Source organism: Maylandia zebra, linkage group LG2 (assembly GCF_041146795.1).
Source record: "Maylandia zebra isolate NMK-2024a linkage group LG2, Mzebra_GT3a, whole genome shotgun sequence".
In the NCBI taxonomy this organism is placed as follows: domain Eukaryota; kingdom Metazoa; phylum Chordata; class Actinopteri; order Cichliformes; family Cichlidae; genus Maylandia; species Maylandia zebra.
The window spans coordinates 32615319-32641426 of NC_135168.1; the positions used below are offsets into that span (position 1 = coordinate 32615319).

The 26108-nt window shown below is 43.0% G+C and overlaps 2 protein-coding genes across 3 annotated transcripts; both read left to right on the top strand.

Annotated features, from left to right (window-relative positions):
- Positions 1–2533: 2533 nt before the first annotated feature.
- On the top strand, positions 2534–9538 carry LOC101484726 (sodium/hydrogen exchanger 2). Of its 2 annotated transcripts, none has more exons than XM_004563245.2 (13): positions 2534–2851; positions 3141–3363; positions 4963–5203; positions 5279–5529; positions 5629–5846; positions 5932–6128; positions 6214–6303; positions 6617–6687; positions 6864–7001; positions 7104–7200; positions 7320–7445; positions 7880–7943; positions 9074–9538. In XM_004563245.2, the coding sequence occupies exons 1-13, from the start codon at positions 2605–2607 to the stop codon at positions 9256–9258; spliced, it is 2148 nt and encodes a 715-aa protein (XP_004563302.1). In that variant the 5' UTR covers positions 2534–2604; the 3' UTR covers positions 9259–9538. The 2 variants fall into 2 exon arrangements, with proteins under 2 accessions (XP_004563302.1, XP_023009230.2); XM_023153462.2 differs by having other exon boundaries at positions 7323–7445.
- Positions 9539–9811: 273 nt separating this feature from the next.
- LOC101485212 (transmembrane protein 182) lies at positions 9812–18431 on the top strand. Its single transcript, XM_004563247.3, has 5 exons — positions 9812–10124; positions 12815–12938; positions 13462–13560; positions 15768–15905; positions 16222–18431. Exons 1-5 carry the CDS (start codon positions 9951–9953, stop codon positions 16440–16442), a joined length of 756 nt encoding a protein of 251 aa, XP_004563304.1. The 5' UTR covers positions 9812–9950; the 3' UTR covers positions 16443–18431.
- Positions 18432–26108: the final 7677 nt, after the last annotated feature.

Sequence of the window (26108 nt, forward strand, 5' to 3'; positions counted from 1 at the left end):
CCGGTGAGTATGCTGGCCATGCAAGAACTGGGACATTCTCAGCTGCCATCTGCCCTGAACAATGTGAACCATGATTCATCCGTGAAGCGCACACTTCTCCAACGTGCCAGACGCCATCGAATGTGAGCATTTGCCCACACAAGTCTGTTACGGCGACGAGCTGGAGTCAGGTCAAGACCCCGATGAGGACGACGGGCATGCAGTTGAGCGTCCCTGAGACGGTTTCTGACAGTTTGTGCAGAAATTGTTTGGTTGTGCAAACCAATTGTTCCAGCAGCTGTCTGGGTGGCTGGTCTCAGACGATCTTGGAGGTGAACCTGCTGGATGTGGAGGTCCTGGGCTGGTGTGGTTACACGAGGTCTGCGGTTGTGAGGCCGGTTGGATGTGCTGCCATATTTTCTGAAACGCCTGTGGAGACGGCTTATGGTTGAGAAATGAACATTCAATGCACGGGCGACAGATCTGGTTGACATTCCTGCTGTCAGCATGCCAATTGCACGCTCCCTCATTGCTTGTGGCATCTGTGGCATTTTGCTGTGAGACAAAATTGCACATTCCAGGGTGGCCTTTTGTTGTGGGCAGTCTGAGGTACACCTGTGCACTACTCATGATGTCAGATCAGCATCCTGATGTGGCACACCTGTGAGGTGGGATGGATTATCTCAATATAGCAGATGTGCCCACTACCACACATTTGGACTGATTTGTGACCACTGTTGTGGGAGGGATGGTTATATTGTGTATCTGGAATGAATTTTAGGTCTCTACGTCCATCCCATGGGGAATGGGAGCAAAAACAAAAGTGTTGCGTTTATATTTTTGTTCAGTGTACATTCATTTTTATACATTAATGGCAAGTTAGTTGATTATATATTACTTACATCCAACCACTCCAGGATCAAAGAATATTTCTGAGGGTGGCGTGAGTTGGAGTTGTACTGAAAGTCTAAGGTGAACAAGGGGAACAGGAATAACTGCACAGTCCACGGATGTGAGATTGGGCGGAGCAACGCCTGTCTGTCAGCAATCCATGCGATGGAGGGTGTGTTTACTGATATTACCTCCTCTGTCTGTATCAGTGGCTGAATCGTGTAAAATGATTAAACGCTGTGCAGCATGTAGATGATGGACTGTGTGTAAACTGCAGAGGGTCAAGATGTTTCATCTCTGGTCTGACGTGGACTGACATGTCTTCCCATCACCTTCCTCACACGCGATTTGAAGTCCGCCAGGTTGATAGTCAGTAAGTTTGGACTTTGTCAACTTCTCCAGTAGAGGAATCAAACAGGATGTTTTTTCCATTTCAATGGTATCTTCTCCTGCTTCAGACTCGGGTTGTAAATATGACTTAGAGTCACAAACGGACTTGCTGCTTCTTAGTTTCTCCAGCTGTTTTCTAACATGGCCAGAAGTTGCAGTCAGGCATTGTGTGTTAATCAGAGGTGGAGAGGTCTGATCCTCAGTGAGTTCACTTGTAGGGAAGAAGGGACGAAGGGCAAAATCACTGAGGTAGTGAGGGTGTGTAAAAAAACCAAAACAACTCTTAGCTTTTAAATGTTCTCTTGGACTTGGAGAAGAACAACTAACAACTTTCCAGAAGCACAAACAGATTTTAAAGCAACAGAAAAAAAAAAAATCACATGCCATCTGCCTAACATTTTGGAAAAGGGAACAAGTCACACAAGCAACATATTTTTAACTTTTTGTTTGTTTTCTGTGTAAATGACCCGTACAACTAAACTCACTAAACCAATTATTTTTGTGCACTTATACAGTGGAAGGCTTATTCTGACACAGATCCTTGTGTTTGCAGTGGAACTGACGGACTGCACGCATATTGGCATAAAATATGTAAAGACGATAAACCGAATTTAATAAGAAGCCAGTGGGAGGAAGAGATACTGTCTTGGCTGATAATTAAAGCCTTTTTCTCACCACTAGGCAACATATTTGTAACTGTAATTCAAACTATTTCAATAATCACAACATGCCGCATCAACAATAAGTTGCTTGTTTGAAATGAAAGATTGCAAATCAAATAAGCCACAGCAGAACACAAATTCCACCAAATGAAGCACTGCTACCACAGCATGAGAACAAACACTGAAAATGAGTCCATTATCGGAGAAGCCCTTTCTCTGCTAGGTAAACAAAATATATTAACAATTATTGCAATCTATCTAAGCTTTGTGCACAACAAACCATCAGTGCTAATACCCTGGCTGAATCTTGTGCATGTGTACTTGCATTACTTATGCCGTGGGGACACAAATGTGTGTACACAGGCACATATTGTGGACTTAAAGCAATTCCCTGTAATGGAAATAATCATATTTTGGGTTTTGTTTTGGCTTCCAGTTAGGGTTCATTTTCAGGAAATGGATGTAATGTTCTTTGAGTTGCTGATGAGACCGTCTGTGTGTGTGACACACCCCTTGAGCTCTGTGCTGCTGGTATCATTGCTAGCTCAGGGATTCCTGTGCACATTAGTGGCTGCATGAGTCCCAGTCAGGTTGTTTTGTGTGTCTCGCCCCCACCCCCCATCTCCATAGTCCCACTCCTATTCTCTGCCTCTCTCTGCTGTTGTCCCAGCATGGCTGCAGGATGACTGCTCTGTGGACTCTCTCTCTGCTGCTCTCTGCCAGTCTGCTGGGCTGTCTGGCTGTGACCTCTCCCGATGGGAGCCCTCTGCCCCACAATCTGCCTCCCTCGCTGGGCACCAACAGTAGCGATGGCAGCCTGTCTGTGGATCTACCCATGGCTCTGAGGGTGTTCAGCATGGACTATCACCACGTACAGGCTCCCTTTGAGATCGTGCTGTGGATCATGCTGGCCTCACTGGCCAAGCTGGGTAAGCCTCAGTTGTGCTCACACTCATCCACGAGAAGCCAGATTCTTTCATATATAATATAATGTATATAATATCTATTATTTTTCTACATTTCTAGTTATTTCCAGGATTTTTTAAAACTCACACCAAACCTCAAGTTAACAATCTGTTCTATCAATGAAAGAGTTTATCTGAGTACAATGGTAGTAGTCCTCCCTCGGTATAGCTACAGAGCGATTTAGTCAGAACTCCACAAAGTTCGGATCCTGCTGATTTCCTTTTACTCCCTCTCCGTTTCTCATTCCCTCAGGTTTTCACTGGTCAGGTCGAGTCCCTGCAGTTGTCCCCGAAAGCTGCGTCCTCATCATGGTGGGCCTCCTGGTTGGAGGTGTGATCTATGGGGTGCGCCACTCTGCTCCACCGACTCTCAGCGCCGATGCTTTCTTCCTCTTTCTGCTGCCACCCATCGTGTTAGATGCGGGATACTTCCTGCCAGGCAGGCTGTTCTTTGAAAACCTTGGTACAATCCTCTGGTTGGTAGCTTTAAAATGTTTGATTTTTGTGTGTGTGCGTGTGTGTGGAGGCATTCGTATGCAGATTGCGTTGAACAGAATGAAAGTACGCCATTTCCACATAAAATATGAGTAGAAAGAGTTTGATTTAAAAGTCAGAATTAGACTCTTTATTTTGGTTTTACCCTTTAAAGCCTTCTTCTACCTCTACGTCTGAATCATCAGTGTAAATTACACAATATAAAATAAAAATTCAAAAGAATAAATTGCAAAAAAAAAAAGAAGTCATGATGCACCAAATATGATACAAATTGAAATTCACAAACAGAAATCTATATTTTATTTATTTATTGTTTAAATTTCTTCAAATGATTTAATGAATGCTCTACTTTCAAAAACAATTGAATTTTGTGGCAATTATTTCATGGTTCAGGCTCAGGGTTGAAATTTGAAACATCCAAATGATAATTATTTGATCTCCTGCTTAATTCATCATTTTGATCGTGTACCAAGAATTGGACAGTCTCTAATTTTTATGACGGTTTTATTTTAATGGAGAGAACCAAGATATAAACATCCCTGCATGTCACTGAGTGAAATGAGTATTTGGTTTCCTACAGCCCAGCCAGATTTCTGCCTCCCACAGAGTCACAGGATTGTTTGACTGGAATGGGTTAAAGCCGCGGTCCCCAACCCCCGGGGCATGGACCGGTATCGGTCCATGAGCCGTTTGGTACCGGGCTGCAAGAGTTGAAGCTTGGGTGTGAAATTTATGGTTTTCAGGGGTTTTATTGGTTTTTATTGTTATTTTTGTTAAATCGTTTTTATTGTTAACTTGGTTTCCCTGGTTCTTTTCCCGTGGTTATGGATAGATCTTCTTTTTTTTTGGGTACCGGTACTGGTTTTATTTGGTTGTATTTATCTGCAACAAAAATAGAGACTCTTCAATTCTTTGTAAGTGAGTGAACTTACAAATTCAGCAGGAGACCTAATAATCATTTTACCCCTCTGTGTCATGTATGGCTGTGTGGCAGACAGATGAAACAAAGGGAGTGAACTAAAGGAGGCAGTTTCATGTGCTGTAACACGGTGCTTGAAATAAAATACAAAAACAATAACAAATAGAAACTAATAAAAGATAAACTAGAAACTAACGAGAGGATGGGCAACAATTGTAAACACAGCTGGAACCTATACAGACTAATAGGACAGGGGAAGTAAAACTGAACATACTGTACAAGGATGAGAGACTGTCAAAATAAAACAGGAAGTACAATAAAAACAGAGAAGAAGACTAACACACACTGGAGACATGACCGACAGGGGAACACAAAACACAGAGACAAGACATGAAGACAACGTGAAGACAAGGCTGAATGAACACAGAAGAAGACGAGACACTGAGGGAGGAAGAACTCTAAGATTACTAAGAACTGACCATGAACTTAGGAATCACATTGAATATTCAAAATAAACATGACGCACTGCATATGTTACCACATTTGTCATATTTTGAGCTTATTTTTGTGGACCTGAGTGGCTAAACTCAGATATTCATCGAGCATTTGTTAAAGGTACCTGGAGCAGGTGTCTTAAAGCTGGTTTCTTGTGCATGTGCAGGTATGCAGTGCTGGGGACCTTGTGGAACGTCCTGGGCATCGGCCTGTCTCTGTACGGTGTTTGCCTGCTGGCTCAGAGCTCACTAGGAGATGTCTCTCTGCTCCACTGCCTGCTGTTTGGCTCCCTGATCGCTGCTGTAGACCCAGTGGCGGTGCTTTCTGTTTTCCAAGAGATGCAAGTTAACGAACAGCTGCATATCCTGGTGTTCGGAGAGTCACTGCTCAATGACGCTGTCACTGTGGTGAGGAGAGAAGCGGTGCGTGTTTCAGGTACCTAAATGAAACACTTGATACTCATAGACGTTTCTTCCTCTCAGGTGCTCTACAAGCTTTTTGAGTCCTTCCTCCGTCTGCCATCAGTGTCAGGGCTGGATGTTTTGCTGGGGGGCTGCAGGGTGGTGGTGGTCGGAATCGGGGGCTTGTGTGTAGGTCTCTTCTTCGGCCTGCTGGCAGCCCTCACCTCACGTTTTACCTCCAGGGCCCAAGTCATCGCCCCGCTCTTTGTCTTCCTCTATTCCTATTTGTCTTACCTTACCTCAGAGATGCTTCACCTCTCTGGGATCATGGCGTGAGTGCTGCTCAGAATCATCTGAATCCCAAAGACCACAAATTGTACACATTAGTATAAACATTAGTTAACTTTGCTTCCCCTTTCCCTGCCCTGCAGCATAGTGACCTGTGCTGCTACAATGAAACAGTACGTGGAAGCAAATGTGTCGGAGCGCAGCAACACCAGCATCCAGTACTTTCTGAAGATGTGGAGTAGCGTGAGCGAGACCTTAATCTTCACCTTCCTGGGAGTGTCCACCATACAGGACATCCACATGTGGAGCTGGCCGTTTGTGTGCTCTACACTGCTGCTCTGTCTCATCTGGAGGGCCACGGGTATAAGTCTTCCCCGCACTTTAAAACAAGTTATATCACAAGATCAGCAAAGTGGATATCTAAACTCTTTCTCACTTCTTAAAAGGCGTGCTTTTGCTGACCGCGTTTGTGAACAAGCTCCGGAGGAACGCCGTGACCTTCCGAGACCAGTTCATCATCGCCTACGGTGGCCTGAGAGGGGCAATCTGTTTTTCCCTGGTCTTCCTGATTGATGACTTCCCAAAGAAACGACTCTTCATCACCACTACCATCGTGGTCATTCTCTTTACTGTCTTTGTACAGGTGGGGCAAACATGTTCGTGAATTGTAAGGAAAAAAGTTTGTCATAGTTTGAAGGTGGATTTTATTTTCTGAGTCTGGTTTGCAGGGGATGACCATCAAGCCTCTGGTGGAGCTACTGTATGTGAAGAGGAAGAAGAGAGCTCTGCCTACTCTCAGCGAGGAGATCCACAGCAGGGTGAGAGATCACAGGAATCACAGCTAAGTGTGGATTTGTGATAGGGCTGTAGATAACTCTGGACACTACTGATTTTTAGATATCAGTAAATTAGCAAAGACTGTCAAGGATTATGATCTCAGAAGAGCAAGGCTTACTAACCAAAAGGAAACAAGGTGAGTTCGGTTTTTTCCTATGCAAAGCATACAATGTTTGAAGGATGCACTGAAGTGGATGGTGCACAGAGAGCAGCCTGTTTCATGAATTTCTTTCAATACTTCCAAAGGATATCATTTTTTGGAAGTTATCTGCAAATAATCCTGTTTGTTGTTAGCTCATAGATCACCTGGTGGCAGGTATAGAGGATGTGGTTGGCTACTGGGGGCAGCACTACTGGAAAGACAAGTTAGTTTTCCGTGTTTAACTGTTACTTTGTCTTCTGCTTGTGTTTTATCATAAAGCGTTTGTTGTGCATATAAAAAGATAAAATATGAAATGACCAGCAGGTGGCAGCAAACACTATGCAGATTTTCTACAAGTCACAGTATTGCCATCTGTGTGCTTGTGTGTGTGTGTGTGAGGTTTGAGCAGTTCAACAAGAAGTACCTTCGCCGTTTCCTCATCCGTAACGACCGCCAGGCTAGCTCCAGCATCCTCAGAGTTTACCAGGAGCTGGAGAGACGGGAGCAGAGGGGAGTCGAGGAGGAGGCCCCGCCGATGTAAGAAAATGGTTTTTGGACTGTGTCAGTGTTTGTCCTTAAAGTTCCCAGAATAACGGAAGAAAGGTTCATGACCATAATCAGGGTTTTCTAAAAACCTAGAGTGGATCCTCGCTCCCAAGGGCGACCTCTGCTACCGGAGGAGATGGAAAGCATCAGGCGCATCCTCTCAAGAAACCTCCAAAACTTCAACAACAAGGTAAAGTTTCTATGCCACTGTTAGCTATTTCCTAGTTCCAGCTACTATAACTTAGAAATTGCACAATGTGTATAATTCAGCTCCACACTTCTGGGCTCATGCATGTGTCCTCACTCCAGCAGACACCAGCCTACAGCAGACACACCCTGCACCAGGACACATCGGTGGACAGAACAAGGAAGCCCCTTTACAGACACCAAAGTCTGGGAGAAAGATACTCATACAACACAATCACACACTTTCAGGTGCATGCAAACTACCTGCATTTCCTCATGTTCGAGTTTTATTGAACAGAATTAAAAAGACTGAATGGTTAGGAGAGTAAGTTCACAGGGTTGCAGGGGTGTCGAACTCCAGGCCTCAAGGGCCGGTGTCCTGCAGGTTTTAGATCTCACCCTGGATCAACACACCTGAATTAAATGATTAGCTCCTTACCAGGTTTCTGGAAAACTTCAAGACTTATTGAGGAGGTACTTTAGCCATTTGAATGAGCTGTGTTGGATCAAGGACACATCGCCCTCGAGGCCTGGAGTTCGACACCTGTGGCTTGGTGGATTCATGTTGAAATACTGCATCCAAGTTTAGGAATCTGTTTAAACTCTACGTGAATGATGGAGTGTCGGTATCAGAGTAGAGAACATCCTCCATGGTGCTGTACTGTGTATTTCTACTTTTGCAGGGGGAGGATGGTGGGCTAAGTGAGCCACAGAGAGTGAGAACTGGACTTAGCAGATCTCACACAGGTAAAGACGCAGCCAGATGCACAGCCATGTGAAACAGAAAGTCTTGACAGGACTCTATGCAGTCCTATAAAAAAACAGCCAAGTCCTCTGCATGATTCAGCAGCTTGTAGGACCAACTTACGTAACAATAACTTGAATCATTAATTCTCTGTATGACCTTATCAGTCTCTCACATCATTGTCAATACATTTTTCCTGCTCTTCTTTACATCATTGCTTCAGTTCATTGCGGTTTTGCAGGTTCTCTGAATGTCCCACCACAGTTTTTAATGAAGCTGATGTCTGGACTTTGGCTCAGCCATGGTAACACCTCGATGTTTGGGATCATTACCATGCCAAATAACCTACTCTCAGCCAAACTTTAGCTCTCAGATAGCATTATATTTGACTCTAGATGACTTTGGTGCACTGAGTTAAACTCAATAACTGCAAGATGGTGAGACAGCTCAAATTCGGTCTTGTTGGTCTGTCCAAATGACATTGTTTCAGAAGTTGTTTGTTCAGATGCAGCTTTTCAAAACTAAACCATGCTGCCATGGTCGTTTTTTCTCCTGGCACTTTAAAACAAGCCATAACTTATCTCGCCAACCATTCTGTCATGAAGTTTAACATTTAACATGCTAACTGAGGCCTGTGGAGTCGGACATGCAGCTCTTTGGTTTTTTGCAGTTTCTCCAGGCTGCTACTTTCCAGGCTACATGACCAAAATTATGAATTAAGGCTGCTACTTTCCCCTCATATGGAACCAATAAGGGTGCACTTTGTTTTTTTTATGTGATCGCATAGAGTCCGACAACCACTTTCTTTTTCAAATGTCTGTTTATCAAACTTATGTTGAACAAATGGAAAGCTTTACTTTTAAAGGCTTTTTGCTTTTCTTGCTAGTTAGTGCGTAAGATTAAAACTCAGTCATCCTGTCTACTTCTGCAAAATTGTGTTTTAATTCATGCAGTTTTTTAACTGTGTGTTTGCTGTCTCTCAAACTTTCTGCTCTAACTTAAAGAAAAGAAAGGGGAAAAAAAAAAACAAAAAAAACAGCTTATTAGTATTTCTCTCCCTCCTGATCTTTGACCAGAAGCTTTTTTGACTTTGTGACTCTTGAGCTCACTTCACCCTCTTCCCTCTTGGCAGTGTGCTCCATAAGCCCACGATCCACTCTCCTGGACTCCTCAGACTCAGCTGGCCCGGCTCAGACTAGATCAATGGATCCAAAAGCTGCTAGAGAAGACCTAGTCTCTCCAAAACATCAAGAAACCGTGGAGAGAGCCGCCAGGAAACACCTCAGCTTTGTTTTGGAGAATGAGAAGCAGCAATGAATGCAGACTGTGAGACACGGGGAGGGAGGGAGAAAAACATATGAAAGCAAAGAACTCAGCGTGTTCCATCATTTGAAGTGATAAGTACCTCGTATTCCTTTAAGCACAGAGTTGTGAGGTGCAAAGCAGAACTAGTAGAAGTCTTCAGCAATTTCATGGATGCATCCCAAGTAAATTCCTCATAAAATGAATTTAATGGTTTTATTTATTTGCTGGCTACAATAAAGCTTTTCTCAGCTCTATGTTTCACCTCTTGAACAACTCTTGCATCTCCAGCCTAATTCATTTTCAAAGCACCATTCCCAGAGTAACACCAACATTACAAATACCTCGCAGTCATAAATGCTGATACCTGCTGCCCACACCGTCCTCACGCCAATCTTTCCTCTCCTTGTTTCCTTTACAAATGCACAGCAAAATACATACACTGGTAATCTGACGAGGACAGGCTTACTGCGTCCTAAAATAACTCCTGTCCCCCCACCTCCCTCTGTTTGACCTGCTCGGTTACTGTAGCATTTTTTTCCTCACAGCTCCCAGCATGCCAGGGAGTGGCTGAGAGAGGCTGGTCATGTTCTTTAGGATTGGGACTGGGCAGACAGCCTTCAGAGTGGACACAAGTAAGGAGTCACTGACCTGAAGACTAAAAGCTAAGAGGAATCATACTTTAAAGCGGGGTAAAGGCCGGAGTTATGAGGGTGGGAGCTGCAGCCCTGTCTGGGGGGATTTTTGGGGTAATAGGGACTCTGTGTTTCTTCCTGGCATTTGGTACTGACTACTGGCTGGTCGCAAGCGACAACTGCGGACCATATAGATGGCAAACACAAACGACACCGATGGGGGACAAAGATGCCAACAGGACTGAGGTAGGACAGATAGAAGTGCGATTCCTAACATACTGTAAGCAATCACTGATCACTTCCATCAAAACACATCAATTCAATAACAGCAACCGAAAATATTATTTTTAACTGGTCACACGTGAAAACCACAAAAAGAATAAACGGGGAAACCCGATCAGGTGCTGTGGACTCGCTGCTGTGCCACTATAAGATATTTAAAGATGTCCTGAAGCAATTTACAACCTTGTTTCCAAAGAAGCTGGGAGGCTGTGCAAAACACATTTATAATCACAGAACATATGAGTTTTAATTAAAACTAGAACAAGGAAAACAGCAAATGTTGAAGCAGAGGGATTTTGTTTTTAAAAGAAAAAAATATAAGTTTAGATTTTGATGCTACCGGCATGTTTCATAAAAGCTGGGTCAGATGCTTTGCTGCAATATCGAATTCTTGAAACGTGGCAGTAGCGTTATTCTTTCTTGTAAGGATTCCAGCTGCCCAGCAGTTTGAACCTCTCTTGCTCCAAATGTTTTGACTGGGCAACAGCTCCACCCATACTGGAATACATGCAGAACGTTGTTTGCTGATATCTTGTTGAAATAAGCAAGACCTTCCCTGAAACAAGACACTGCAATGCAGCATATGTTGCTCCAGAACCTGAATCCACTGGTCAGCATTACTGGTTACCTGAGTAATGCTCACTAATGGCTCAGGGGGTTGGGAAGCGCATCTGTAACTGGAAGGTCACCGGTTCAATCCCCAGGCTCTCTGTCCTGCTCATTGTGTCCTTGGGCAAGACACTTTACCCTACCGCCTACTGGTGTTGGCCAGAGGGGCCAATGGCACAATATGGCAGCCTCGCTTCTGTCAGTCTACCCCAGGGCAGCTGTGGCTACAACCAGTGTGTGAGAGTGAATGAATAGTGGAATTATAAAGCGCTTTGGGTGCCTTGAAAAGCACTTTATAAATACAATCCATTATTATTAATCTACTTCCATACCAACACAGGTACTGACTTTTAACTGTGTCAGGGCAGAGGACTCTTAACCTCTTTGGCCTGCAAGAGAAAGCAGTCAGACTACAGTTTTCCACTTTGCCTCTTAGATAAGTTCAACTGGAGTGTTTTTTAAAAATATGTTTTTGTCTCTTTAATGGCATAGCAAAGGTCTTGCATTTGTGAATCCAGTAAAAGTTGCTGACTGACAATCATTATCAGAAGTCTTCCTGATTTGGAAACCACTGCATTTTTTTTTAACCGATTACACTCTGCCCAAACGTGTGGGAGGCCAGGGATGTCTAAACTCATTTTACATAGTGGTTAGTACAGCCCAGTTTGATCTTAAATAGACTGGACTAGTAAAACTCCCCTTTCTGTCAGTGTAAAGACTTTGATCCAAACATTAAATCCATGAGAAGAACAAGAAGTGCAGTTTAAACAGCACGCCTCAGTCTTTCCACATGATAAATTCGCAAAAGTACAGAAAAAGTTCAGCTTGCTCATTCCCTGCGCTGTCCTCACTGGTACTTTACGAGTTGTTGGAGGTCTTCATCAGAAAAGCTGTAAAACGTATGAAAATACAGTTAAAGGTTCAAAATCAGTGGGCCTGATTGGAGCTGTTGCCGGGTTGATTCTGGCCCCCGGACCTTATGTTTGGCCTTCCTGTTGTAGGTGACTGCACTTCTGTAAAGTGTGCAGGAGAGGAGTTAGAAGAGACATGTGGACTTGTAGTTTGTATTTAGTGGCCTTTATGATCTTACCACAATACCTCCAAATGCACCTTTCATCAAACCCTCCCTGCTCATTACACACCTACATTCTGACTTCACATCCAGAGTTTGTGACACAGCATCCCATCATACACACTACAGTAGCATCTTTGTGAAGACGAGCATGGCTCTGGTTAAAATATGAACATGCTGATATTAAGCAAATAAGCAGCCGAGGTATTATTTCATGAATAGGAGACAAAAACAGGGATTATATAGAGTATGTCAGAGTAATCCACCCAGATGTTGAGATCTTTCAGTCTGGACCACAGCTGTGGACCACCCAGTCATCACACACTGACATCCTTGATAACCTTTTGCTGCTATCAGCATGCTGCTGAAAATTTGAGTGTATTTCATAAATTTAATATTTTTGGTCCATCACTTCGACTGCCAGCTGTAAAATAAAAGCGGTTCGGGGTAAGGTTTGACAAAACTGTGGCACCTTGATATGACTGTTTTTACACGGCGAGTAGGACTCTCACTGACGAGCCGGCTGAGCTTCATGTGTAAAATCAGTGGAGTGGCCCTTTAATTTTCCAGTTTATTCTCCCATGAAGCACTTGTGTGAAAGTTCAAAGAGTGCAACGTAAGGGATATATTTATAAAAGCTAATCCCCCAGTGAATTCCTCCGTAACATCACAGAAACAAAGTCTTTCATTTTCAATAAAACAGGATGATTAAAGTTGTTGTGTTATTCGGCGCCATCAATCATATTTCTGACAAGCGAGCAGAGAATATAAGTTCCCCCTCGAAAACCTCACAGACCAGCAGGCCATAATCAGAACCACGTTTGATGCCGTGGCTCCAGTGAAGTAGGGAATCACACAGAGCCGCGAGCGCAGACGTGTTGACAGCGCTGACAGAAAATGGGATTCATCCATCTTTAGGTATTCGAGCATCTATCTGTGTGATGTCAGTCTGTCTTCCATTTCTTTTTCTTAGACGCTGTTGGTGGAAGAAGCGAGTACCTCCCCTCCTTCCCTCACGCTGCACCACGAGGGCTTTTTCTGGCGCTGTGCGTTTCAGGTGGAGCCCACGACGCACGCAGTGCTGGCCACTCTCTTCAGTACGTAGGCGAAACTTTCCTCTAGTTAAGCTGAGCAAAGGTTTTCTTGGGAGTTGTCCAATGTGGTTGCGTGTCCCTTGCTCAACACTGCGGTCTCCTTGACATGCTACAAGTGCAGAAAAGAAAAATGCCCATATATGACAGTAAATGTAAAGGATTGCTAAAATATGTTGTTTATGGGGTGTTTTGGGGCTTTTTGTTTTCCCCCGACTGCATTTTGCATTTGTGTCTTTTTTATTTTCTGCTGCACTTAATGTTTCATCACTGAATTGAAAAAGAAATCCAGAACAACCATTGAGCATATTGTTATTCAAGTGGCCCGATAGCTGAGTGTGCTTCTGCCACTCATTCAGACACTGCTTTTAGAAAATCTAGTCAATGATGGGAAATAAAAGGCAACAATAAAGTCAGTACTGAATTATGTGTAAGCCTTAATATGTCTGCTGTTTATTGTGGTTATAGACCTTTGCCCATTATTTTGAGTGATTATTTTTGTAAACCTTTCTCATTTTTTTAACTATAGCAAACCAGCCAGAGTCTAAGGTTTGCATCCATGGTTACCTCTTCCCGCTACCGGTTGCAGTTGGACAAGTCCCTCATCCAAATTATGACCCCACAGCAGGTAATTCACAGTCTCAAATATATGCTGCATGGACACACGTCTTTCTGTTTCCTGTTGTTCAGTAGTGAGGTCAAATCTATGCAAGACATTTTATGAACAACAAAATATGTACAAATAATCGTGGATAGATTATTTGACGCCAGCTGGGTGAGAGGCAGAGGTTTGGAGAAGACTGATATGAGGATGCCGGATACACCAAGTGCCTATCTGGGAAACGGAGAGAAAGACGGGGAGGGTGGGACCTAAAATTGAGAACAGACAGGTGTTTGGAGCAGGTACAGGTTTTTAGAAGAGGAGTGCTTAAGGTGTAGTCTCACTCCTAAACTTCAGGTAAAATTATCTTTGATACAAATCTTTGATACATGATTGAGAAATATTTTTTACTCTTGAATAAAAATATGGGTATTTCCCAAATGCTGTTTAACAGAGCGATAACTTGTTTTTAGCACAGCTTGTCCGAACATCCTTGTTTTATTTTGGATGCTTACATTATTTTTGCTTTGCACATAGAAACAAAATTATTTCACAAAAACTACCAGGTTCCAAATAATTACCTCCTCGATGCTAACAGTCAGTCGTTTACTCTTTTTGCTGGATAACAGCCTGCAGTCGTTTGTTGTAGTTTTCAACATGTCTCACATGCTCTCCAGATTTGATGGTCTTCCAGCAGGGACCCTGGTTTTCAGTTCATCCCACAGTGATTTTCAAGTCAGGGCTTTGCATTTTTTTGAACTGGCCAGTCAGTAACATTTACTTTGGTGTTCTGGAGGTAGTTGTTCCCCAGGAGCGACATATTTTGGGTTGTTGTTGTGTTTAAAGATAAAGAGACGACCCAGACTCAGGTTTGTTTTTGAATGCTTTTAAAATCTTCACATAAACTTCATGATTCCTTCCACCTTGATGAGATTCCCAGTTCCAGACCCACTGAAGCATCCACCCATCATGATCCTCCCACCACCGTGTTTCACTGTGGGGACGCTGTCCTTTGAGATGTAGAACTCTCACTACTTTCTCCAAACATCAGCAAAGTGTCTGTGGACAAAGAGCTCTAGTTTTATCTCCTCTTCTCGCTCTTCTAGTGTGCATTATCTGTCTCTAGGGTGTCCTTAGCATACCGCAGTCTGGCTTGAAGGCGTGTCTTCTGCAGAAGTGAAGTTTTTCCTGGTCTCCAATCTCGCATCATTCCTGTGCAGGGCTCTAGTGATTGTCTCATTTGAGACTACAATTCCCAACTTGGCTAAATCATTCATGGGTGTCTTCGCAGTTATTCTGGGCTCTCTAGAAACATCTCTCACTAGTTTTCTTTCCAGAATCTTTGAAATCTTTCACTTCCTACCACTGCCAGGCGTGTTCTGTACTCTGTGGGTTTCTTGGAATTTATTGAGGATACTCCTCACTCCTGTTCTTGACACTTGTATAACAAATTCCTTCGATCCGTTAAAAGAAGCAACGCTTAATAATTTTGGCCTCATCTGTAGGTCCCCACATATATATCAGTAGTAAATCCCATCTTTGCTACAGCAGTAAAGATTTAGCAGAGAAATACTTAATCTGGTATTTATTATTCAGTCAAAAAGTGCTCATATTACAGCCTAAACGTATCAGGACCATATCGAAGTTATTAAAGGACCAGCCTGAAGGAACAGTCTATTTTGGGAAATACTTTTTTGTGCTTTCTTGATAAGCGTTTTATGGGAAGATGGGAAACACTCTTCTATTTGTGTGTTAAATAGGACAGCATTTAACCACATCTACAGATGGCTGGTTGTTTCCAGTCTTCTTGCAAAAGATCAGAACCAGCGTTGCCTTCCTGTGACTGAAACCAAACAAAATGAACATGTAATGACTGATGTGGAAGAGCAGTTTTCTTGCTTTCTTTTTCTCAGAGCCAGAGTAACTGGATGCTGACTTTAGCTTCTTACATGTAAATGATCTGTTCTTATATGACATCCTTTTAACCTTGGCAGCTCTACAAAGCACTTTGCAATGTGTTTCCTATTCTTCCATTCACACACATACACAAAATTCCTGGGTAGGAATGCAAGACTCGCCAGCCGACAGGAGCAACCTGGGCTTCAGCATCTTGTTTGCGGACCGGTCAGCAAATGAATCCAAGGGGCTGGGATTAAACTGAAAACCTGAGCAAAAACACCCTTTCTTTGCAGAACACTTATGGGATTCCACTGCTGTGCTTGTGTTTCTTGCAGTGTTTCGGGGCTTCTGGACCGTGCTGATAATCCTCGGACTCGTCTTAGCTCTGGCTGGAGGCTTCCTCTTGGTCTGTGGTGTTCCTTTCATCAGCTACAAACTCTACAAGTTGGGCGGGGCCTTCCTCTTAGCTGCTGGTAAAATATAGACTGCTGCCTGTGCATCTATGTGTGTGTAAGTCCTAACTGTAGCGTGAAATAAGAGACGAATGCACAGACGCACATTCATTCTGCAGCCTTTGCTGCTGTCAGCTGTTCATACCTGTCACATGATAAACACACACCCGGCACGCGGAGCAGCAGATGTCACTCTGCAGTGTTGTCACTATAACGACAGCAGTAAACACTGCCGCCGTGGTAACAGTAGAGATGAAGAGGAGCTGCGTTCCTCTGCAGCCACTCACAGCACTGACAGCCTCTGTGTCTGTCTCTCTAATACTGTCTCTCTCCGCAGCCTGCCTGTTCCTGTTCACGCTTCTGCTCTACGTCCTGTGGATGGAGGTGGTGGATGTGAAGAGCTACATCCTTCAGGAGAGAGGGGAAACATGTCCGAACGCTGAGGTTTCAGTCCTCTACGGCCTGTCATTCATGGTGGCGGCTGCCGGAGTGCCCCTGGAGCTCATCTCTGGTTTGGTCTTCTTGCTGGTAGGCCGTGCAATTCATGCCAGCAAGTGACCTGCCCGCCTGGATCACAGGGTGGAGAGGAGGGGAGCGGGTGGTGGTGGAGAGGCCTGACTTTTTTATGTCCTGCACTTGACTGGATTAGCGTGTTTTTGGGATGTAAATACAGGAAAGACTGCCGCTGCTTTGGGTCTCCTGGAAGTTTTCTGTCTGTCTCCCACTTTGCTTAATTTCTCCTCAAATGTCACTATTTACTTAAACATGTTATCGCTGCCATGTTTTACTATCGCCACAAATGATAAGCAGACGGTGAGAAGTGCACGGGTGAACCAGCTGTGTCCTGATTCTGGCGCGTGATCAAAGTGTGTTTAGCTGCAGCAGAGTGAGGTGGGAGGCAGGAATGGCTGGGTGGACTGGAGGCTTGGGGAGAGGGTGGGGGTGGAGCGGGAAAGAGGAAGATATTGGGGGGGAGAGACAGAAAGAGAGAGGGAGAATTGATGCATGGAGGGGGCACAAGGGTGCTTTGAGAAATGAACAGCTGTTTGTGGGTTTGGTTGGTGTACAGCAGGCCAGCCACCTGCCTCCTTCACCCCAATCACATTTTACTCCTCATTCAATCCCCCCATGCTTTATTGTTTCTTTCTGGTTTTTTGTTCTTTTTTCCACCTTTTACAGAAACTTTAGATTTAGATTTCAAACCCAGAGTGCAGCTAAATCCAAAAATAATTCCCAAAATGAGCCGTGCCCTATAGGAATCTTTTCTTGTGTTATTCAAAAGGAGAAACGCTGACGTGTGATTGTATCACAAGTGCTACAATATTAGCTCGTCTTTCCTTTTCACTGCTCTGAATGGAAACAAGCGGCCGGACTCTCGATCACATATCAGCTTTCATCTGAGGAGCAAGAACGGCAGTGATAGTGGTGGGGTGTATGTCTGCTTCAAAGGACTCGACACACGTGTGTTCATGCACACGCAAACACACACACATACACGCTGTGATCAAACTGTCCACTGATTTCTGAAATACATGTGCACATAATATCTAAATATCGTTACTAGAGCTGCTTTATGCAAGACCGACTGTAACATCTTTGCAATGAAATTCTGTGTGTGGAATTATTTCTGCGCAGAAAATACAACAACATATATCAATAAAACTGACTCGACTTTGTGACATAACAAATGAACACTGGGTCCTTTGAGCAGGAAGTCTGAACAGCTGAGCACAGCTGGTTTCTGACAGGATTTCAACCACAGGGGGAAAAAAAGCACCACTTCTGATCTGAGGAAGCGTGATGACAGTCTGACAGATGAAAAACAAACAGAAGAAGTCAAAGCCTGTGGCATGCAGTCAGTGATTTGCTAGTGGCGCTACATGCGAGGCCGATGATGTGGTTGTCGCTACCATTGCTGGCCACTCAGACAGACTTGGACCAGCGGATGTCTCCAGTGACAGTTGAGCTTTAATGGCATGTTTTACATTAGCTTTGTTTTCTGTTAAGTGTACTATCACTGAAAATAATTTAATAGCAAGTAATAAGTGTCCTGTTTTCATTCCATTTAAGGAGCACTTAGCATTCCCTCTGAAAAGAAGGTCTTTGATTAGGCGATGGCTGTCAGGCTCGAGGACGTGAGGGTCCTGAAAGAGATGAGGCAACACTGGAAGTCTTTCAGGCAAAGGGACCGAATGGCACTGGGGAGGAAGTTAGGAACAGAGAGTGGGTAGTGCGGCTTGTCCTAGCATAATCCCTTTAAGTATTTGGGCCCTGTCCTTAGAACTCTTTGAACAGGTCAAAATATTCTTCTGGTTCACTGAAATTTGAGAAGAAAAAAAGAAGAAGAAGAGGAAATAAACATTGCAGCGATTGTATTGTCTTTTGACTGCCCATTAGAAGACCCTTGCAGTTTACTCAGGCCTGAAAATGTTTTTAAAAAGTCTTTCGAATCTGCAAACCTCCCATTTTAGCTGCTCGTCGGGTATTAAAAACGTTTTTATGAACCGCTTTTATGTGACAATTACGTGAATAATAAAAATAAGAAGAAATTCCTGACTGAACTTCTTTACTTTGTTGTGTGTAACCTAAAGGCCATGACTCAGGCCTGTGGTCTATATTGAGAACCAAACTCTTTCAGACTCTCGGGGCTTATGATGAACCACTGAGGGGCTTGAACAGTACGACAGCAGTTTGTGTAACTAAAAGAGAAGTACATCTCCTGATTCTTTAAACACATACTCACTGTAATAGTAACTTTGATTTGCATTTTCTGTTAACAACACGAGGAGCCATGAGCATAAATATCCTCTCCTGCCAAGACCTCTGCTGAGACCCCACCTGCTGTCTTCCCCTCTCCATACCTTTTTTATAAAAGAGCTAATCATCATTCCTTGTGGTAGCTCTAACTCTTTCTGTTCAAGCTCGGTGAGTTAAATTAAGAGAAAGGGTACCTACTTAAAAAACTGACTAATAAGGTTTAAATATACATGATTATGAGAGTTGTCTGGTCCTCATCTTGAAACTGAACCCATCACAAATAATGCTAGCGCATACGCTGTTAGCCCTGAAGCTAGGCTAGCCTCAATTATTTCAGTTTACGTCCTGTAAGTCATGAGCAGAAGAAAACTAAAACTTCTAATGATTGTGTAGGAAGACTTTAATACTGTATCAACTCGCTGACTTATTCTGCTCATAATATCTGTTGAATATGTCAAAGTATAAGTGCAGCTTAGCATGAGTTGACTGTGTTACAAAGTAGGCACTGCAGTTCGTAGACATTTTTTCTGTAAAAATAAGCACATAATGACATATTCTCATAAATATTAAACAACTGACCTTCGATTAAGCTGATTCTTTGACTACTTAATTAATATGTGTAATTAATGGATGTTTATTAATACATCCTTCATAAATATCAGTGTTAGCTAGCTAATGCTAGCAATCTTCCAATGACATTGAAATACAAAGATCGATGTATATCAGTAGGGTTACTGCTTATCCAATTTGAATTCAGGATATCAGCCATGTTATTGCTATTGCCATGCTAATCAGCTTTCTTTTAAAGTTAATGCTTTGGTTAAATGTACTTTGGTACAGTTTTTTCTTTTTCACAAAAACATAATATATGTAATATGATTCAGAGTGCTACCTACTGACCTTTAGGGATAGAAACAAAGTATTGATCCTATTGTTGTAGCTTTAATCAAATGGCAGGAAATTTCACTGAAACTTGGCTTGCTGCTGCTGGGACCATAAAAGCTGTATGAATTCAGAATCGGGGTTACTAAAACCCCATGACTCTTGACTGTTAGAGTCATTTTACTCTTTGTCTATTTAGGATTTAAAAAAGCTGATGTCAGTGTCTTAAAACGTCTCTCTTGTAAAACTAAATTTGATTCGTGCAGATCAAATGACCATACACAGATGTTTGCATTTTTATCTGTCTTGCATTCTCATCAGGGAGTCCTATTATTGGTTCCAAATTCCTGCTGCAGCATGACAACAAACCCAAATATAAGATCAGAGTCATAAACAGCTATCTGCAGCATGAGGAAGAGTAAGAGCTCCTGCAACAGATGGCACGGCCCTCGCAGAGCCTGATCTCAGTGTGCGATTAAAAGACATGAAAAACAATCAACTAAAGACTTTTACATGAAGCTGACTGAAAAACTGAACTCTGTATGGAAAAAAGTACTTTGTACATCTTTATTTATTTTTATTGAACAAACCAATGCTTTGCAGCCCAGATGAATAGTTGGCCTATCTTCACTTGACAGACGTGCATGATGAGCCAGCAGAGGGCTCTCCAGCTCTCCTCTATGAAAGACGAGCTTCCCATGCGTGGATGGACACAAGGAAGACATATAAGGGAAAGTAAAAGGAAAGAAGAGAAAAAGGAAAGGAAGCAATTACTGAGTGGAGTATCGAGCTAGAACCCTGGCTTGTTCAGTGACTGTGGCTCATCCTAATCAGAGTTAATTAACTCTTATGTCTCCTCCCCTGTCAACCACTACAATGGAAACACAGTATCACTTCATTTAAAACAGAAATAATCTTGCACTTCAAGTGTCGGCAATTATGGTGTTATTATATAGTTATAGTTAATGTATATCACAAGAATAAAGACATGACATGGTAATAAGATCTTAAACGCTCTGAAAATGAACCCTGAAACATCAGAGGAGCATATCGATCAGCAGAAATGATTCCATGTATGTCTATGCGTTGATGTACTTCCCAGTTTGTGCTGAGGGCCACGTGCATACGATGTGTCAGGTGGCGAACAGCAGGAAGTGATCTCGCACCGTAGGGAGAGTTAACCCCACGTGGACCCCCTCGGCCCTCTGTCCTCCAGAGCACCTGGACTGAATACTGGTGGGCTTTAATCCAGTCAAAGAGCGGGATACACTCTGGCAAGAGCTTTTTCCTTCTTTTCTCTAACCCCCTAACTCTACTAGTGAGCCGATTACCTGCTCTGTGTGTGTGTGAGCCCCAGTCCGATAGGCCCTGAGCGTGGCTCTTTGTGTGTGTGTGTGTCTGTGCTCACACGCAGGGCCAGACGGACACAGCTTCTTCCAGATAAAGGCTTTTTCTCCTGTCAAAAATGACTGCCCTGATAAGAGCTGATATGAGAGAAAAGCAAAGCCTTATGGCATCACTCTTGGCTTTTTTTTTTCTTTTTTTTTGTTTCTTTTGTAAACCCCAAATCCCCAGGAACAGACCCACTAACCCCTCACCCAGCACACACACACACACACACACACACACACACACACACACACACACACACACACACACACACACACACACACAGCTAATCTGTATTGGGGGTTTTAGTCGAGGTAGAGAGGGAGCAGGTGGAGGGATAAAGAAGAGTTGCTGCATGTTTCTTTTTCTGTTTTTGTATTTTTTTTAAAAAGTAGTGTCGCCATATTAAAGACATCCCTCCCCTCAAACACCCAATCCTTAAACACACACACATACACACACACACACAATACAGGCACACTTACTTTTCACACAGACAGATTATGTCTCAGACAGTCAGAGCTCCTGCCTTCAATTAACCTCACAAAGACAGGATCATTTACACACACATGATGATGATAGCAGGAGGGAGACAGTGAAGCCTGTGTGTGTGTGAGTGTGTGTGTGTGTAATGTATACAACAGACTGTACTTCACAGCAAGGCCTGATACAAGAATTGACTCTTAGTGATGGACTTAATGTCGTGGTTTCAGTCTTCAGAGAGATTCTTCTGTGTCGCCCGAGATGTTCTCTCAAACGTTTGCAACATATGCTGCAGGAAAGAGAAAAAAAGAGCAAATAGGTGAAATGCACTGCTGAGTGTGGTCAAAACTGGATGTAAGGCAAAGGAAAACAGATTGTCTACGTTTAGTGGAGAAGTTGAATAGAGCGACACGAGGTTTGTGTTTGTTTGTCTGGCACTCGTTGCTGGTTCAGAATAATCACAAAATACGTTACTGTCATTACATTACTGTCCTGTATATGTGAGCGCTGTGCTCATAGGTGCTTCTCATTCAATAACTGAAGTGGAAGATTGCAGATGCTTTGTGGAAAAAGCTTGTCAGATAATCTAGTACCAACCTTCTAGGTGGATAACTGTTATAACTTCCCACTTAGCTCAGGGATTGGCCACACATGTGGAAGTGAGAAAACAGCCATGATTGGGCTCCTTCTCTTTGTTCCCACCAAAAGACCAGACAGGTTGTCCAATCAGGCTTTAGCGAGATAAAGTGAAGTTTTAAAAATACCATCGAGCTGCCATGTCTCGACCTGCACGTGGTATTATCACTTAAGTCATTACCTGCATATGAAGTGGCGCTAGGCAACCGGGAAACCTGAAAAACTGATCTCTCTAACACGTGTTCAATATTCTAAAAAAGTTATATTTTGACCCAAACCATGACCGGGAAGTTTCCGCCCCTGAAGCCTCAGTCATGTCAAAGCAAAGTGTATTTTTACGGCACGTTTTAAACAACATCAGTTGACCAAAGTGTTGCACAAGTTACACATAATATGTGCTACACATAAAAGTCACTAAATCAGTAATATACACATATTAAAAAAAAAAACACAAGTAAATAAGCTTTTGTTTTGCATAATAAAGCATTGTAACATACCTATAATAGATCTATATTCTGTAATATATCTATATTATTGCTAAAGCACTTTCTGGATGGAAGCAAACTGCACTTCATTGCCTTGTATTTGTGACATATGCAATGACAATAAAGTTGAATTCTATTCTATTCTAAAGGTCAGGACACTCTGCAGTCACACAGCAACTTCCCTAGGACTGAAAAATCAGTTGGAGAGTGATTACATTGCTATCACTGTCACCCTCAATCTCTGGACAGCCACGTCTGATCACAAGGCAGCTGCACAGGTCGTCTGGTGGGAGGCGACCTATCTCCAATAAATACCTTCGAGCATGTAGAGAGTGACAGATTCATGATTTGTGATTTTATCCCAGACAGATTGCCAAATGACCACATTCAGTTGCAAGCTGATAGCAGACTGACTCTGTCTTATTTTATCACCATCTCGACGCACCAGTTACTTTGAAGACGGCAGCTGACTGCAGGCAGCTGCAGACCTCGTCCCCGTTTTCAAGCAACCATTTCAGGCAAAGAGATCACAAGTTGATTGCACATAGTCATGGTCATGTTCACCCACCTTTCCCCTGTGTCTGTAGCATAAAAAAACTTAAAAATAGTCCCAGACAAGAGATGCACTCTCATGGTTTATACTCAGGTGTGTTTGATTTCTCTTCCCTGAATAAGCTGGTCTTGGATGTTTCATATGAGAGATACAATCATTTTTTTGTGTGTATGTGTCTAAAATAAATCCCTGGTTGGAAAATAAAGAGAAGAGGCTTACGAGCCTCATGCTAATGCTGAAAATGTTGCCCTAAAAGTTCCTCAGAAGAGCACTGGACACTTGTCCATCATCTCCCTCTCTTCCCTCATTACCCACAGTGGTGCTATATGCACAAAGAGCCCCATGGGAAACACTCTCAACCACTGAGTATCTTACAGAGACAGCGAGCTCACGTGGAAACACACCAGTATGACTGACAAAATACATTTCTGTTACCTTCTTCATTCACCTGCTGCAGGTTGCGTGGGGGTGGGGGCATGCAAAGCTGTTCTGTCCTAGTCTGTATGTTTTTTTTGGCACCACTGTAGCTATCTGGTAGGGCGCACACATACACCAGCCACTGTGTACACACGCTGTTCGCTCTTGGAGCTGTCAAGCAAACAAGTACAAATCCAGCACAGAGACAGTACAATCTATGTGAACAGTAAATAAATAAATAGCAGGATGTAAAATGGAAACAGAGAGCTTAGCATAGAGACAAGCATGAAGTGCTCTGTGGACAGACACAACAGAGGAGATCCTGCTTTGGGCTCGTGTCTCAGCCATCATTTTTCTTCTCTACTGTATGTCTTTATTTTCCTGTAACACCCCCTACACACATACACACACACTCACACACAAACATCACTCTCCCAAGCTCCTTCATTTCTGCTGAAGGAGAGGGAGAGGAGACGCAGAAGAAAGGAGGAGGGGGTTGCGATTAGTTTCAGGGTTCTAGCTCGCTTGATTGGCAGCTGGCAGCATATGGAGCCGTGAAGAAGGTTTGCCCACGCTCACTTCAGAGGAAACAAATATTTGCCTGAAGGAGGGAACGAGAGAGAGTGAGTGAGAGTAAAAAAAATATTAATTAGTTTTCAGACGCGCTGAGAGATAAAAGTCGGCAAGACGCACCCATCAAAAGGCTGCAGAGTTAGCTGCAAAATGGAAATTTTCCCCAAGTTGACAGATCCAGTAAGGCTGCAAGCAGAGCTGAGGGTAAGTACATATGTGGAAGCGCTGAGGTGCGCGAAGACAGGAGCCCAACGTAGATTCTGCATTAACATCTGTGCATACGTTAACATATTCTGAGCAGAATTACACAGACATTTAAGAATGCATCTTTCACACTTCTCTAGCGGCTTCAATTATTTCTTAATTATCATCTCCACATCAAAACGGAGATGCGTGGAGATCGGCACATATGCACCGCATTAAATGCACTTGAAGTAAGTATTGGTAGGCATGAATCCCAGCAATTCAAGAGAATTACAGTTTAATTAAATTCAATTTTATTTATATATTAAATATAAAAACATCACAAGAATGGTTTCTTTATATTATTATCAGGCAAAGACCCCAACAATCAGACCCCCTATGAGCAAGCACTTGACAATAGTGGGAAGGAAAAACTACCTTTTAACAGGAAGAAGAGACAGTCAATGCATCATGGAAAGCCTCCAGCCAGCCTTGGCCTATTACAGTGTAATTAAGGGATGGTGCACAATTACCTGATCCAGCCCAAATAATAAGGGCTTTATGGGGAGATTGTTTTTCAGTATACATTTACAGTATACTGAGCTCTGTGGATCTCAACAAAGCACAGCAGTTCTGGAGTAATGTCCCTTTTTTTACTGATGAGACCAAAGTGATGATGTCAGGGCATAATGCACAGTGCCACATTTAGTGAAAACCAAACACGCCATGTCAGCGTATCATAGCAACTGTCGAGCACGGTGGTGGAAGAGTCATGATTTGGGCGTACCACAGCCGCAGGATGTGGGCGGCTTGCAGTCACTGATTCCACAATGAACTCTTCTGTCAAAAAGCCAAAACTTGGCTGAAATTGGGTTATGCAAGAAGACAATGACCCCAAAATAGCAACAAATGTTGCAAGTCCAGAACTTGACCTGACTGAAATGCTGTGAGAGCTGTTCATAAATGAATGCCTGCAAACCTCAATGCACTGATGCCATGTTTCCTCCACAGCAATGTAAGAAACGGATAAATTCATACAGTCCTAATGTTGTGCTTAGAGCTTTTAAATGGCTGGATGAAGTCCTAAAAACCATACTTGTTGTTTTTTGAGAGAGTCCTGTTGTCTTGTGTGCTGCTTGATTTTTTTGAACCTGTATTATTATTATTATTGGATCGATGTGAGTTATGGCCATAGTGAACTAACCCTACCTTTACCCCATGAGTACACTAGATGCATAGAAATTAACATCTTTTGCCTACTTTAATACCAAAAAGTACCAAACAAACAAACTGTAGAGCACACCGGCTGTACTAATCTAGGCCAATCATCTCTTCAGTCAATCAACTCCCTCTCTACGAGAAAGCAAATATTTAAACATTTTTCCAGTGAGCTGATTTATTCTTTTAATGTTATATCTACAAAATCCAGCCTTGCACTGTTTTCATTAATCATATGACTAAGACGGATTCTCTGGGGCAACAATTAGAGTTACCGTTAGAGCGCTACTACTAAATAAACAAAACAAAATAAACACACCTTTTTAAAAATCTTTTTTATTTTGGCCTCGAGACACTAATTGTTAGTAAAAAATAACCTCATCTGCAATCTCACAAACCACTAATCAGGGCCTCCGAAAAAAGAAACCGCCGCATGAAAGAGACGTTGCTTTGCTTTGATACGTGGCGTTCAGACACTGACCATGGGATTATGCACCACTGATAAGGTAATTAACAGACTATGATAGTGTAATTAAGCAACATCTGAGAAGAAAGGCTGTTGGAGTGGTGTGTTGGTGTGGGTGCACATCAAAGCCCGTGGCACTGCATTAAAGGCGGGCTTGCTGTGCAGAACATTTGGTTTAGCGT

Bases quoted from the DNA above. Each gene is read 5' to 3' on its own strand.
- LOC101485212 (XM_004563247.3), top strand. From the start codon at position 9,951: ATGAGGGTGGGAGCTGCAGCCCTGTCTGGGGGGATTTTTGGGGTAATA. The intron at 13,561-15,767 runs GTAATTCACAGT...TGTTTCTTGCAG, and splicing joins AAATTATGACCCCACAGCAG to TGTTTCGGGGCTTCTGGACC. The intron at 15,906-16,221 runs GTAAAATATAGA...CTCTCTCCGCAG, and splicing joins GGCCTTCCTCTTAGCTGCTG to CCTGCCTGTTCCTGTTCACG.
- LOC101484726 (XM_004563245.2), top strand. From the start codon at position 2,605: ATGACTGCTCTGTGGACTCTCTCTCTGCTGCTCTCTGCCAGTCTGCTG. The intron at 6,304-6,616 runs GTGAGAGATCAC...GTTTGTTGTTAG, and splicing joins GCGAGGAGATCCACAGCAGG to CTCATAGATCACCTGGTGGC. The intron at 7,201-7,319 runs GTAAAGTTTCTA...TCCTCACTCCAG, and splicing joins TCCAAAACTTCAACAACAAG to CAGACACCAGCCTACAGCAG.